Below are 16,276 nucleotides of genomic sequence, written 5' to 3' on the forward strand. Positions count from 1 at the left end.
GGAAGAGCTGTGGCTCTTTGAAGCTGTTTAGAATTTGTTCTAAACTAAACCTCTCCTTAAGTTCTTATGGTTTGATGTAAGGTTTCAACCAAATTTTTTAAACCAAAAGGTTCAAACTATACTAGTTTGAAACCTTCAACCATCGAGGCAAACAACCTTAGTTAGCTGGAGCACTAACCATTGAGGCCAAACAGTTTTAGCTAGCTGGTACCTTAAAGATACTTATTACGGGTAGTCGGTTACACAGCCCCAGCTTCTCCCTCTCTCTCTCTCTCTCTCTTAAAGTTAATAAGTTCAGAATTAGGACAACTGGCATTTGCATATTCATTTTAAGTGGTATCAAAGGGACGATCATAAACGCTACAAAAATGCTAGGTGAAGTTTCTAAAGGCAGACCCTACCGCTCAATGAGGAGCGCGCCATTCCCACTAAAAGTAGTACCACTGGCAAGATATGAGGCAACTTTTAGGGAGTAATATCAAGAAACGACATTAATTAGACAAAGGAGTTACACAAAGTTACATGTTGTTTTCTTTTGAAGACAGATGAAGTCATATTAAATGCAGCATTTCATTAGAAGTCTGGGTACACATCAAATAAGGTGAAGACACGTGGAAAGGTGGTGACGACTTTCAGCTTTAATCAGTTCATCTCGTATATCATATATAGTCTGTAATCTTTGAGAATAGAAAAGGACACGAGTCTGTACAATTCTAAAGAGAGAGACCTTCTGCGTTTCTTAGAGAGAGAAATTGTAAGCAAGAATTTTCTGAGAGAATCTGGAAGATGAGTGTTCATCCACTAGGTATTCTTTTTGGTGTTGCTTAATCGTTTTCTCTAAGGTTGTTATTGGTTAGGGTTTACTGTAATTCTGGAATTGGGAATTTTCTTGTACTATGAGTTTTGAGGGTGTAACAATTTTCTCTGATAGTGAATCGAGCTTTTCTGAGGAAGAACAGGGACGTAGGAAGAGATCCCGAACCTCGGTGAAACAAATATTTTTGTGTTCATATGTTCTTGTGATTATTGGTTTCTTGCGAGTCTGTGTTGGAACCACTCCTATGGATTACAAAGAAATCTTCACTCCTGTGGTGAAATACAAAACCATAAGGACCATTTTAGCTTTGGTGGCTGATGAAGATTGCAAACTTGAACAAATAGACATCAAGACAGCTTTCTTACATAGAGATCTACAAGAAACAATCTACATGAATCAGCCACCAGGTTATGAAGTAAAAGGGAAGGAGGATCATGTGTGTCTTGTAACGACCCGATATGGCAAGCCGTTACTACTTGGTGTTCATAGCATAAACATGAAACATATATGTACTTAAAGAATGTATTAAGAGAAATTTTGCGATAAATATTTTTTTTTCAAAAGTATTAAGGTTAAAGTACATAGTTAAAAGTTTAAACATCAAAATAAAAATTGAAAATACTTTTTAAAATGGAACATCTTGCATCGTGATAATCTCTTGTTGTTTGAACCTTTATTGATAGTTCCTATCTTGGAACTTAACTCTTTTGATGAGTGATTCATCTCCTTTTTTTGTTAACTTGATCGGTTCTAATAAACAAGAGAGGTTCTCATCGAACTAAAAAATAACTTTTTGTAAGACTTGAGGGAAACATAAAATTAGATAAGCATTTTATTTCACTAATCTACATAATCTCTCATGTAAAAATAATTTATACCATTACTTTCATATAGGTCTTGTACCACAATGGCATTTCATGATCTATTTTTGATTATTTAGAAATTTGAGTAACTCGCACTTTCTCAAATCTCTAAGACTCAAAATTAATTATCCCTTATTCTTGCAAATCGTAGAATATCATAAGCTAATTATCGATATAATTAAGTAATTACCAAAATTACACAGTCGTTAACCTTAACTTAAGTAAGGAATCTTAATAATTTCTTCTCGTACATGAAACATATTTATAGACATAAAGTTTAGGGCATTACAATCTTCTGAAGAAGTCTTTATACGGGCTCAAATAACCACCTCGCCAATGGTATAAAAGGTTTGATCAGTATGTTACTAAGGCAGGTTTTGTTAGGAGTCACTATGATTCTTGTTTATATTATAAAGGGATTGACACAAAGTCCCCTGTATATCTTTTGTTATACGTTGATGATATGCTTATCACAAGCAGTGCTCCTAATATCATCAAAGATGTTAAAAATTTGTTAAGTTCTGAATTCATGAAAGATTTAGGGACAACTAAGAAAATCTTGGGAATAGATATTAAAAGAAACAAATTTCATAAAATACTTTATCTATCCCAAGAGAATTATATGAGGAAAGTGGTACAAAATTTTTCTATGGATCAATCGAAGAGAACTTCTATACCACTAGCTGGTCATTTTAAGCTTTCAGATGATCAGTCTCCATCTACTTAAGAAGGGAAGCTTAAAATGGCTAAGATCCCATATGCCAATGCAGCAGGATCACTTATGTACTCAATGATTTGTACTAGGCTTGACTTGGCCTATGCGGTAAGTGTATTGAGTAAGTACATAGCAAATCCAGATCCTAAGCACTGGCTTGCTATGAAGTGGTTGTTAAAATATGTTAATACAACGATTGATTATGGTCTTATCTACAAACAGAGAACTAACAAGTTGGTGTTAAAGGGTTTTGTGGGCTCTGATTTTGCAGTTGATAGGGATAAAAGAAGATCAACTTCAGCTTATATGATGACCTTAAATGGAAGTTGTATAACCTGGAAGTAACAATTGCAGCCAGTTGTTGCGCTCTCAAGTACTGAAGCATAATACATTGCTAGCACTGAAGGATTCAAAGAAGCAATGTGGTTACAAGGACTATTGAAGGAGTTGAAAGTGCTTAAGGGTGCAGCCACAATTTATTCTGACAGTCAATCTACAATTCATTTGTATAAAAACCTGTCTACCATGAGAAGACTAAACACATAGATGTGAGACACCACTTTATAAGAGAGAAGGTGGAGGAAGAAATAGTACAACTAGAAAAGATTAGCACAAAGGATAATCTCTCAGATATGACTACCAAGGTGATCAATGTTGGTAAGTTCCAGAAGTGTTTGGACATACTAAACATTAGCAAGGCTTGATGTTACTTAGTCAAGTCAGAGATGTGACATCCTTAGAGAAGTTTCAAATTTTACAATGTCAGTTTCTGAGATTTAAGGTGGAGTTTAGTAGAGTAATCTCAGTAAACAACAGTAATTAGAGAAATGAGTTACACCAAACGACAAGTTATTTTCTCTTGAAGACATATGAAGTCATATTAAACGCAGCATTTCATTAGAAGTCTGGGCACACATCAAATAAGGTGAAGACACGTGGAAAGGCAGTGAAGACTTTCAGCTTTAGTCGGTTCATCTTTTATATCATATATAGTCTGTAATCTTAGAGAATAGAATATGACAAGAGTCTGTACAATTCTAGAGATAGAGAACTTCTAGGTTTCTTAGAGAGAGAAATCGTAAGCAAGGGTTTTCTGAGAGAATTTGGAAGAGTAGTGTTTTTTCACTGGGTATTCTTTTTGGTGTTGCTTAAGCTTTTTCTCTAAGGTTATTCTTGGTTAAGATTTATTGTAATTCCGGAATTGGGGGTTATCTTATATTGTGAGTTCCGAGGGTGTAACAATTTTCTTTAATAGTAAATTGAGCTTTTCTGAGGAAGAGCTCAACGAGGATGTAGGGAGAGATCCCGAATCTCCATGAAACAAATATTTTTGTGTTCATCTGTTCTTGCGATTATTGGTTTCTTATGAGTCTGTATTGGAACCACTCCAATAATGTTCTCAAGCACTCGAGCAATCAAGATACACAGGCCCAGCTTCCCTTGTAACCCCCACGAAAAAAAAGTGATCATCATGAGATGAAAATGGTACTAAGTAATATTTGGTAAATATTGACCGTGTTTAGAATTGATCTCGTTTTGTTTTTCACATTTTTTGAGAAAGAAAAAATGAAAACGTTTTTAAAACGGTATTTGGCGCAATAAAGGCAAAAAACAGAAATGAAAATGATTTTTTAGTTTAGTGTAAAATGAGAGAGAAATGAAAAATGACTTTTAGTTGTTTTTCATTTTCTCCTCGAGACTCCTCTCTCGAACAGAAAGATATTAATGAGTTTTTTTATACTGAAAATAATTTCTTAATAAAATTACCAAATACATTTTTAAAATAATTTCTATATAAGATTTAAAACGTTTTCATTTTTATTTTTATACAAAAAATAAAATCATTTTAAAATAAGTTTCAAACACGCCTCCGAGAGATTAGCAATAGTGATATTAGCAGTATGCTATATATGTTCACAGTTTTTGGCATTGAGCGTGTCCCTCACGTGCTTTTAAGTGCAAGTTGGGTAAATTAAGAATGCCCATATTCACAGAGGCAGAGGGCAATGCATACCTTTTCTGCTGTCTGAATCCGACTTGGTGTCTTATTCATTCTGTATCGAATTTGAATGAAAAAAATGATAATGTGGTGATGATGACATAATAATTCAAGCGCGGTACCCCCCATTACACCCTCAGTACATGACACGGTCTTTTCCTCATTCACTTCTCACTCTCATTCCACAGATTCTCTCTCTCTCTCTCTCTCTCTCTCTCTCTCTCTCTCTCTCTAAATAGATACATTTTTATTTTTTATTTTTTGCTGAAATCAAAATACATACATATGATATGTGTGTGTTTGTGTGCATGGCAAATTGGCAAAGGACTGAAAAACACCACTACTTGAATGCCCCTCCCAGTGAGACATCAGCATGACAACCCTGCATTAGTACTTTTTTCTCCTCTCTTTTTAACCTCTCTCTCTCTCTCTCTCTCTCTCTCTCTCTACACCCTTCTTTTTGTCTCTCCTTCTTCATGACTCTCTCCACATCTCTACTGTAACTTTCTCTCTGTCCACTGTGTCTTTATATACCAAATTCCCTTATTCAACCCCAGCCCAATAAGACAACCCCAAAAGTTGAATCTCATCTTTTCCCAAATTGAAAGAGATAATCACATATTTCTCACTTTCATATCTCTATCAATATCATCAGCATCATCAGCATCATCATCATGTCTCCAGCAGCTAATTCATCAAGATGGTGCCCAACACCCGAGCAGCTGATGATCCTTGAAGAGATGTACAGAGCTGGGACCAGAACTCCCAACGCTTCCCAAATCCAGCAGATCACAGCCCATCTCTCTTTCTATGGAAAGATTGAAGGCAAGAATGTGTTCTACTGGTTTCAGAATCACAAGGCCAGAGACAGACAGAAGCTTAGGAGGAAGCTCTATAAGCAGCTTCAGCAACAACAACTTTATCATCATCAGCAGCAACAACAACAACAACAACAGCTCATGATCAATAGTATTCAGCAAAACCACCATTTTCTTACTTCTGCTTCTTCTTCTTCTTCGTCTTCTTTTCATCAACAACTTTCTTGTTATAGCTCATCACCATCAGCCGGCTCTATACCCCAGGTCCAGGTAATAATCATGATTCTTGACCAAAACATATATGCATATATACATTGTACTTTCTTTTTCTTTGACATATTGATGTGTTTAATTTTTGGTTTCTTTTTATGGAAAGATAATATTCTCCCTTTGTTTATCTATGATTTTATATTCTATGAATGATCCATAGGGTTTAAGCAATGTTCTAAATGATTAATCAATATAGTTTCTATATATTTCTTAATTTTCCCTTTTTGCACTATGTCTATTTCTGATATAGGGGAAATATTATGTACCTGACTAGCTACAAAAGGAAAATTAAGTACTGAAAAGGGTATTCTTTTCTTCTCGAAGCAGCTGTGTTTGTTCTATACTTGCCTTCTAATTTGAGCATAGAAATCAAGTAGAATAGCTCGTTGTGCTCTTAGGTTTTAATGAAAGTCAGCTTGTATATATCTTCAGCCATGTCATGCTAGCATCAACCATGCACTTTCTCATGGTATATAACACGGATTAGTATGAGCAGAGAAAGTTTCCCAACAATGAAGACATTTGTTAGTTTGCCTAGCTAAAAAAAAAAGAAAAAGAAGAAATCTTTTCAAAGAAATTAAAAGCTAGAAATATAATATCAAATGAAGAAAAAATAGTAAGCCAAGAAAAAATTATATACCAGAATGAAATAGCAGGGACTGAGTTAAGAAAAGTGGATAATTAGTGGTCAGATCATGCAATTAATAAACCGAGTACGTGATCCATGTAGTTAGTTATACGTTACGTGATCTATCTGCTTATTCTTTGCCTTTTCAAACTTTAAATTGATTTCTCTTTTGGAACATGATATATAAATATGTAGGCCGTTGGAGATCATGCATCAACTCATCATCAACTAATGAGCTACTCTTGGAAGATGGAAATCCCATTGGAGAAGGAGAATTCCATGATGAGATTGTACGATCGTGATTGGACGATGATGGTGGATGTGGGTCCACCTAATTCGCCATGTTGCAATAATTATAAGCCCCTCAAGACCCTTGAGCTCTTCCCAATCACAGCTACTAATCTCAAAGAAGAGTGTACGACATCCAAGCATGTCCCTCATTCCACCTCAACGACCAACTAATAGACACTCTAAATTCCAATCTCCATCTCTCTCTCTCTCTGATCTCTTTCTCTCACTTAGTCTATAGCTAGCCTAGCTAGATGCTATAAGGTAGGTTTAAATGTGTCCGTGTCTTGTTTATTTTCTTGGTTTCTGTTATTTGTGTAGAGTGCCTCTAGGTAGAGAAAGATCTCAATTGTCTAAAGAGTAATAGGTTACTGCTCCTACTGTCCTATTACCACACCTACTCAATGAAATGCCTTGTTTACCTTCAAAAGACAAATTAGTACCTACGTCTATATACTTATATATTCGCTGTGCATGACTTCATATATATATATATATATATATATACACACATATATATATATATATATATATATACACACATATATATATATATATATATATCTGTGTAGTGTAATTAGAATCTGCATGCATTGATTTGGGGTTGGAAAAGGTGTTATAAGTTTCTTTGTAGGGACCTGTAGTTATTTTTTTCTCTCCACAAAATTTGTATAAACTAACATAAAAATTAAAATATATACGATTTAACGGTTAAAAAAAAAAAATTTATTGTTATATTAAGTGTATTAAAGAATCTGCCTTATTGATATTTCTTCCGAGGTTTGTCTCTTTTGCACCCCAGCAGTACTTGATGGACATATGCGGATGTACTACTACTCACAAAGAGTTCAGCTTTTTCACTTGACCTAATTGGGATCTTTCGGACAAGTCAATGCTTTAATGAGCAGCATTATTGGACATTAACATATACATTCTGACCAAAACAACAGAAGATAGGAAATTAACAGTGAGGAGGGTACACGAGTAGATAAACTTCTTTTTTCTTTTTTTTTTTTTTCTTTTTGCGGGCTTATATATATCTAATTGAACTAATAAAAAATATTCAGATCGGAAATATCAGCCTTTTCCGTTGATAAGCCACATCTCACGTGTGTGGCCGTGGCAATTGAATGGCCTAATCAAATGCAGTGGTGGCTTATTTGAGAATTGATTGTGTTCTAAACTAGATCAACAAACACGAATGATTTGGGACCGCAAAAATTCACTATTCTTTAGGGTCTAAATGCTAGATGGGTATTGTGTTGAACTTTTGAAAGTACTTTTGGAGGAGATGTATGTTCTAGCTTTTCACTGAAATGCCAAAGGTAAGTCAATCCTGAAAAAGCAATATCTTAATCATAGAAGCTTCGCAATGCAATTCGTTATAATTAGTATAACATTGATAGTGAGGTCACCATATATGCATATGTCACACTATTACATACATATTACAACAACGTGTCACATGCAGAAACTATAATCATTGGTATTACAAAGTATTTGATATAGAATCAAGATGAGATAGAACTAGAAAAGAATAGTAGAACATAGAGAAAAAATGCCATTGGAAAGATAAATAAAGAAAATCTAAAAAGAATAGCCACAGATTATCGATATTCATAAACTATTTTCCGAATTAAACTACAGTGCAACTATATTCACGGGAAAAACAAATAACAAATATGAAACTTAGTCAAACACGAAATATGTAGACTCAGCAATAAGGAACTAAGCTTAAAGATGGGAATGGGGCGGAGTCAGGGCCTCCGAGCCCATCCTTGCTTAAGGAGAGGCGCGGATGGGGTTTGAGAATTCTCGTTGGGGTGCTTCCACATATATATACACCCCATTCCATCTAATATAACTATACATTTCAAAACTATATAGCAGCTTAAAACAAAAAAAAATAGAAATTCACTACAAATTACTCCAAAATTAAAGGTTCCAGAACACAAACCAAAATTTAAACAGTTCCAAGCCAAATAGTAATAGAGCCACATAAAAGTCTCATAAAAAAACAATAATTAACACACAAGCCAAAAATGTTTGAAAACATCAAAACGTAAAGTATATGTAGGCAGCAACTGTACCTGTACTGGGGTATATATACAAGCCATCAACCGTTATGACATTCAAGCTAGCTTATGTACTATTGAGATCTACGTAGCTAGGCTTAAAAAGGTCCAGCACGTAACAAGCTAGCTAATTCACGGGCTTATTACTTTAATATATGGCTAAACATAATATTGTTTTTTTTTTTTTTTTTTTTTTTTTTTTTTTTGTGTGTGTGCCCCTTTTGATGTATTAATTCTTATAGTGCTTGAAAATCGAATTCACACTATAAGGTGGCGATAAAAATGCTTCAAATCTCAGTGAGGATCTACTGGGCAGTGCTTTTTCATTGCCGAAAGAAGTAAACAAAAAAAAAAAGAAGGGGTAAAAGAAAAGAACTTGAAGTTGAAACTTATAATACTGTTTTTAAACAGCAAGTCTTGCTGTCCGTCTTTGCAGTACTGATTTTTGGCTTTCCATGCTTTGTCCCATTTTGTGAAATGCAGAGCATGTACGTACATATCTTAAAGTACATCACTTCTTGATGAGTGGTTGAGATTTGTTACTACGTTGGAGTTGGAAAATATTCTGATTTGGGCCATATTTTCATTTTCCTATTGGGGTAAAAAAATGGTTATGGAGGATCTTAAAAGAATCGAAGAAAAGATGCCTGAATGATGGGAAGTGGTAACAGAAGGTGGCCTTGAAATACATTTGTGTAATTCGCCGTTAATATCTACAGTTCCAGTATCTTTCATTCTTCACTTCCGCTAATTAGGTCCATCATTATTCGTCCTTTCTTTCGCTGTCGTTTTTTCTTTCTTGTCGTTTGGATTTTGCTGTCCTGTTTTTCCTCCTGTTGCGTTTTGTATCTGCGTTATTGTCGTTTGTCTTTTCACTTTTTTTATTCCATCTTGTCGTTTTTCATTTGGTAGCTTTTCTTCTTTTATGTTGTCCTGTATTTGTTTTTCTTGTTGTTTTTTGTTGTTATTTCTTTCTTTTTTTAACAATTGTTTCTTGTTGTCGTTTTTTTTTACGTGAGTGTCGTTTTTATTCCAGTCTTTTTTTTTTCACATATGTTTAAATCTGCATTTTTTCCTTTTCTTGCTGTCGTTTTCATTTTGATGTCTTTTAAATATTCATTCATGTCGAAGGTTTATTGCTTCTTTGCGTTTTTTTGCTTTATTGTCTTTTCCCTTTGGCCTCGTTTTCAATTTATTGTCGTCATTTTTCATTTTCTTGTAGTTTGTTCTTTTGCTGTTAAAATTTATCCTTTTTATTGTCCTCTCTTTCATTCCTTTTCCTTTATTTTCTTCTGGTGGTTTATCCCTTTGGTGTTATGTCGGCATACCTATGTTTCTTCTTCTTATCTGCCACGTTGTCGTTTGTCCATTTATTGTCGTTTCTCATTGACTTGCCATTTATTTATTGCTGACAGGTTTATTACTTCTTGTTGCATTATGTCGTTTCTCACTTTGGTGTCGTTTTTGAATTTGTTATTTATTCTTTCTTTGGTGTTGTTTGCTATTTAATTGTCATTTTATCCTGCATTTCGTTCTCGTCATTTTTTCCTCTTTGTTGCGGTTAGTTCTCTTCATGTCATGGCTCATTTCTGCCTTGTCGTTTATTGCTTTATTGTCGTTTATTTAATGCTGGTGGTTTGTCCTTTGTCGCCGTTTGTTTTCTTCTTCTGGTTTACATTTTAGGTGCGTTTGGTTGCAGTGGCGGAATAGTAATCAGAATAGTAATTGAATGAAATTAGAATGTGCTAAAATCATAAACTGATTCTTTAATTTGGTTGGAGTTATGGGATCAATACATGAATGAAGATTTTATTGTTTGGTTGACAACAGAATAGAAGGAAAGTAAACTGTATTTTGATAAAAATACCCTTGATTAATAATCCTAAATAATTTAATATTTAATTAATTAAAATAGTAAAAAAATAATTTAATTATTGAAAAAAAAATTTTATTTGAAGGATAAAATTTAAAAACTACATTTCAGTGGTAAAAAAAATAATATTTGATATTTTTATGTAATAATAAATTATCACAAGCTCAAATATGATCACTTTTGGCATCTACCATGATATGTATAGTAAAATGATCACTTTAGTCCCTGTCAATAATAAAAATGATATAATATATCATTCAACTACATATATAATTCCAAAATATAGTCATACACCAAAACTAATAGATTTACCTATATACAACATTCATCATCTGCCAAGTCAAACAAGTTTCTAGTTAATACAATTTAACAAAGTGAAGCATAATCCTAATTAGTTACAATATCAAAAGAGAAATGCATAGCACATACATTACAATATCAAAAGATAATCCGGTTATGCTTTTCCACTGAAACTAAACAACCACTCCTAAATATCACCAGCAAGAAAAGCTCTAGCCCACTCATCTTTTTCATCATCAGGAATACTAAAAAAGTATGAAACTAAAGCATCATCTTTTACCATCATCCGAGCTACCTTATGTCGTTCCATTGTGTTAATGATGGTAGTCCTTTGTAGCCCATCTCTAATTCGGCTATGTTTTTCCATCATGTCTTCACCAACAGCCCGACTTAAACGTTCACTTTCCTTTTCAATAACACCAGCAAGTAAACTAGATGATTTTTCAATGGCTTCATAAGCCTCTGCATTGTTTGTACTCTTCTTTTTTTTTAGACGACCCTTGAGATTGAACTTGAGTTTGAGGAACAGCTGATGCTTGTAGAAAGACATTGATTGTGCTTCATCCACATAAGTCGTATTGTGAATGCTATTGAAACAGTCATCGTCAATATTAATGTCGTCAGCTGCCTCCTTTTCAAGTTCCTCAACTACATCAGTAGCAGCCTCGGCACCCCTACCAGTTGCACAATCTTTGCCAAAAACCATACACAAGTCATCATAGTAGGAAAAAACCTTGGTCTTAAACGGTAATGCTTCCTTGTGACTCTGAATTTAATACAAAAAAAAGATCAAACTAGATGAACAACTTCTATTACTATCAACCATATTATTCAATTGTATTATAAGTACCTTGAGATATGCTTCTCACACCGACTTCTCAGTTGTAACCGTTTTTCTATCTGGATCCCATCCGAAACCGCTACAGTTAGGCCAGGTTAGCATTTCATGCACAATTTGAAAATGAGTCTTCAAAGTTTTCATTCTTGACTCTATGTATGGCCTAGCTAGTAAGTCACATCCTGGGAACCTGCTATGTAACTTTTTCTCAATAGCGTGCAGATGTCCAGCCTTGAAATTACCTTCCGCTTTATATGTTCCCTCGTTATGTAACTCCATTAAAGCCTCAATTAAGAATTTATCATAATCTTCATTCCAAAACCTTTTATTTTGACCTAGACCTCTAAATTTGGAAGTATCCATCCTAACAATAACAAAGAACAAACATGTATACAATCAACAAATCAACATCCTCTATGATAGATAATTAGTAACTTGTAAATACTATAGATAAAAATAATTCAAAACGACGCATATTATTCGAATGTGGCAGATAAAACATGCAAACAACATAAATTTGTTCCAATACAAGCAAACAATACAAGTTCTGTTGCGTGAGAAAATGTGACAGACACATGGACGAACGATAATGTGACACGTGGCCTAGATTACTCTCCGCCAAGCAACAACCCTCAACGTCTACGGCTCCCTCCTATTCCGCTGGAAAGCCCAAAGCACGAAGTCCAAAATTAGGGCGACGATTCCTTCTGGCGTTGACAGATCGCGCCGTCGAGATTAAGGCACGAAGATCCCTCGACCGCAGAAAGGACCGCCAAAGAGGGCGATTGGGCTAAGCAGCGCTGAAGACGAGGGGAACGTTCTTTAGAGGATGTGACGGGTTGCGTGTAAAAGTGAAAGACGTCTACATGCATTAATTACAAGCTCTCAAACCGCCCCACAGGGGATAGGAAAGTATTACGGAGAAGTACAGAGCCGTAATAGGAGACTAATTAGCTGAATGAACAGTGCTGATTAGTGGGCTACGTCTGGGCCTACCAAGAAAGAGTACTTGAGTGCTCCCACCTATGAAGGAAACCCCCTAAGCGAAGGAAGCCCAGTATAAAAGGAGGAAGACCCCCCGTAAGAAAGGGGTTCAGAGATTCCAGAAAAGAGAAAAGAGATTTAATGAGAGCAATTTTTGTAAATTGTTATCTTCTCAAAAGAAATACAAAATCACAGTGGATGTAGCTCTTATTTGATAGAGTAAACCACTATAAAGTTCCTTGTGTTGGTTGTCTATGCATGATTTAGTTAACACACAAACACACATATTCAACAAATCCTCATACGTTCACTACACACAGGCCGGTAATCTAAAGGGAAATCAAGAGGTAACCCGGCCAGTTTTTGTTGGCGAAATTTGACCGTCAACAAGTTCCATTACAACTTCCAAGGAAAAAACACATAGACAATTGTCATGCATTCTTACGATGCCTCCAATCATTAAACATATATTGTGCTATAGTATTCTTCCACCCAGTCCACTCCTTTGAAGGCTCAACGGCTATTATCAAATCATCATTGTCTTCTACTTCTTCATCTTTTTCATCATTCTCACACTCATCTTTTGGTATTGGATCAGGAACGTCATTAGGCATTTCGCGCCTAATAAAATTATGTAACAAACAACATGCCAAGATAATGCGATTTTGAGTTTTAATTGGAAAGAACGATGGACAACAAAGAATCGCCCAACGATTCTTAAGTACACCAAAACATCTCTCAATCACATTCCTAGCATGTGAATGTTTCATATTAAAATACTCTTGTGCATTCCTAGGTTGTGTTCCATCTTTCCATTCCTTTAGATGGTACCGTTGGCCACGAAATGGAGCAAGGAATCCATTACAATTGGTGTATCCAGCATCAACAAGATAGTAACATCATGTTAAAAGAATTGATAAATATAGATTTAACATTTTGTAAATGTAACAACGAAGGATGTAACAAAGAACGCGTAAACTACTTTACTAGTAACAAACAAACTGAATTAAGTTTTTATGTTCAATAACGTTTAATTAATCTAACCGTCTAAGAAAGCAAAGTATAAGCTCAGAACAATCCACTAATCAGACTTATATAAATAAAGACTCATTCTTTGATTTTACCGCCTCTGTGTAGAATAACTTGATGGCCTTATTCAGTGAGTACCACTCGTCTTCAAATGGCAGTATACTCTCCCCTGAGAGCTGGAAAAACGATCTCAATAAACTAACTTTATCTGAAAATTTTCTCTATAATACCCGTGCAATGGTGAGCAGACTTGAGCTCTATTTATAAGACTTGAATTCCGTATCTTCACGTTATCACAAGCCAAGTCAAATTCAAATCATCTTCAAATTATCTCCACGTTTTTAACTGCTTCATTATCTCCATATTTTAAACTTCAACTAGATCAAATCCTTCAAGATAATTCTTCTAGTTTAATTCGGATTCTTCTCATATTCAAATCCGAATTCCTGCAGCAAGATAATTACTTGTTCTTCACGTTTGAGAAACTGCAGCACTTTGAATTCCAAATTCAAATCAACACCAAATCTTCAACCGCAACATTATATTTATCTGCAGCGTCTTTTAAATCTTAAAAACTGTGCAATACATTATCTCTTGATTTATCAAACACCTGCAGCAAACTTGGATTCAAAGTAATCTTCCACATCCTAACCGCCACAATCTGTATCAAACTGTTTCTGCATTAAAATCTTCAACCTGTTTTTTATTCTTTTTAAACGTTGCTAATAAATTGTCAACTAACAAAAACCTAACAGGTTTTGTTTTGTCCTAATTTGTTGGCTGAGAGGCTTCTTTGATTTCTGAGAATAACCCAAAGATGCTAGCTAGTTTAAAGTGTTATATATAAATAATTATTTCTCTTTTTTTTGGGGGGGAATTTTACGCTACCATTCCTAAACCTTTTAATAAGTTGCAGTTTAGTTACTAACTTTATTTTTAGTCAATGAGTGATTGAATTTAATCCCTTAGCATATTTGGCCTAAAGTTATTAGGCCTCGTTCATTTCACGGATTCGAGTTGAGATATGATATTTTTTGAGAGTTTTTTACTGTAGCAGAAAAAGTTAGATATGACATTTTTTGAGAATTTTTTACTATAAAAATCTAAAATTAAAAACTCAAATCGGTGAAATGAATGAGACTTAAAAAACTTAAAGTTTCAAACTACACAGTCAAAATAAATTAAGGTCCATAATAAGGTTATTCTTAAAGAATCTAACAGCCCCGAGAAAAAAAAAGATCAAAAGGATCTTATGATGATTTCTAGATATGAAAGTGGTGGTAAGTCATGATGACTTTTGATTCGTGCTGGAAAAGTAATGTTATATATATATATAATTATTTCTCTTTTGTTTTTGGAATTTTACGCTACCCGTCACTTTTTAATAAGTTGCAGTTTAGTTACTAACTTTATTTTTAGTCAATGAGCGATTGAATTTAATCCTTCTAGGCATATTTGGCCTAAAATTACTAAAGAACTTAAGTTTCAAACTAAACAATTAAAATAAATTAAGGTCTAAACCATCACCATCAAAAGGTTATTCTTAAATAATTTAACTGTTAGGTATTTTTATTAGTTGGCAATTTATTAGTAATTTTATAAAAATTTAAAAAACAGGTCCAAAAAGAGAAGAAGATTCAGAATCAGATTTGAAGTTAAAGTTACAGATTTTGTTGAGTTGAGATTTGAAGAGATAATGATAAAAATTTGGTCAAAGAAAAATAAAATAATGGTTGAGATTTGGAGAGATAAAGATAAGATCCTGATCAAAAGAAGATAAAGCTTTAGTTATTTGAATTTAAATGGGAGATAAAGCTTACATAAAGATCAAGTTGTTATCAGATTTGAATTCTTGACTTAATCCGATTATTGTTTGGAGTTGTTCAAAATTAGAGCTTGCGGATAACGTTTACAAAAGAATATTTAAAATCAAATCAAGCTTGATGTATTACGTGAAGCATGAGAGGTTTACATGTGATAAACATATATTGTTAATGTTGGAAGTGAAAGGAGCTTGGAAAAGAAGGCCACGGGTGAGGTAAGATAGATTGGATTATGTGCTATAAAGGTGATGGTGGATGAGAAGGTTAAATCTAAATTCAAAGTTTGAAAGGATAATTAATTCGAATTTGATAGTTTGCTGCATAATTCAAATTGGAGATTGAAAAGGTAACATGAAGATATTTTAGAGTCTATATAGGAGAAAGAATAATTGAGATAATAGAGATCTTATTGAGAGCGGATTTGAATGAGATTCTCTTCACTTTATTTAAAGGCTTTGTTTCAGAGCATATGGGAGTACGAGTTTAATTGAATATTTTTATAAAAGAGTCTGTGAGTTTTTGTGAGCCTAGTGCGCTATTGAGATCGTCCTTCGGGTGAGGAATTTGTTACTTTCGGGAGGAAGCTCTGCCGGATGAAGGGAGTTCGCCAGGTGAATAGAAGACATGTGGTGTACGCTAAATAATCACTGTGGAGATTCGTCACAGCGGCGTCATTGTCTAGGAGGGAATCCTTGAGTGAATACGTCCGTCCGGTGTCTGTAATTTTTGGAATATAGTGAACTATTTACTGTCTGGGCATGGCCCCGCAGATGTAGGTGTGCGCACCGAACTGCGATGTCATATTGTGTGTTCTTTTGATTTCTGCACGTGATTCTTCTTGAGCAACTGTACGTAATTAACCCGGATCTTAATTAATTAAGTCGTGTTCCAAACAGTGTTCCAACATCATCTGGAACACCATACGTAGCATCAGATCTAAAAAGTGGTATCAGAGC

General features: G+C 34.4%; 1 protein-coding gene across 1 annotated transcript; it reads left to right on the plus strand.

Annotated features, from left to right (window-relative positions):
• Positions 1-4,990: 4,990 nt before the first annotated feature.
• LOC21390584 (WUSCHEL-related homeobox 3A) lies at positions 4,991-6,572 on the plus strand. Its single transcript, XM_010094695.2, has 2 exons — positions 4,991-5,482; positions 6,306-6,572. The coding sequence occupies exons 1-2, from the start codon at positions 5,069-5,071 to the stop codon at positions 6,570-6,572; spliced, it is 681 nt and encodes a 226-aa protein (XP_010092997.1). The 5' UTR covers positions 4,991-5,068.
• The last annotated feature ends 9,704 nt before the right edge of the window (positions 6,573-16,276 follow it).

The sequence above is a fragment of the Morus notabilis genome, unplaced genomic scaffold (assembly GCF_000414095.1).
Source record: "Morus notabilis unplaced genomic scaffold, ASM41409v2 Scaffold299, whole genome shotgun sequence".
NCBI lineage: Eukaryota > Viridiplantae > Streptophyta > Magnoliopsida > Rosales > Moraceae > Morus > Morus notabilis.

What these genes read in the sequence shown, in the direction of transcription:
- LOC21390584 (XM_010094695.2), top strand. Translation starts at nt 5,069, where the DNA reads ATGTCTCCAGCAGCTAATTCATCAAGATGGTGCCCAACACCCGAGCAG. An exon ending in GCTCTATACCCCAGGTCCAG is followed by an intron (nt 5,483 to 6,305) that starts GTAATAATCATG and finishes ATAAATATGTAG; the next exon opens with GCCGTTGGAGATCATGCATC.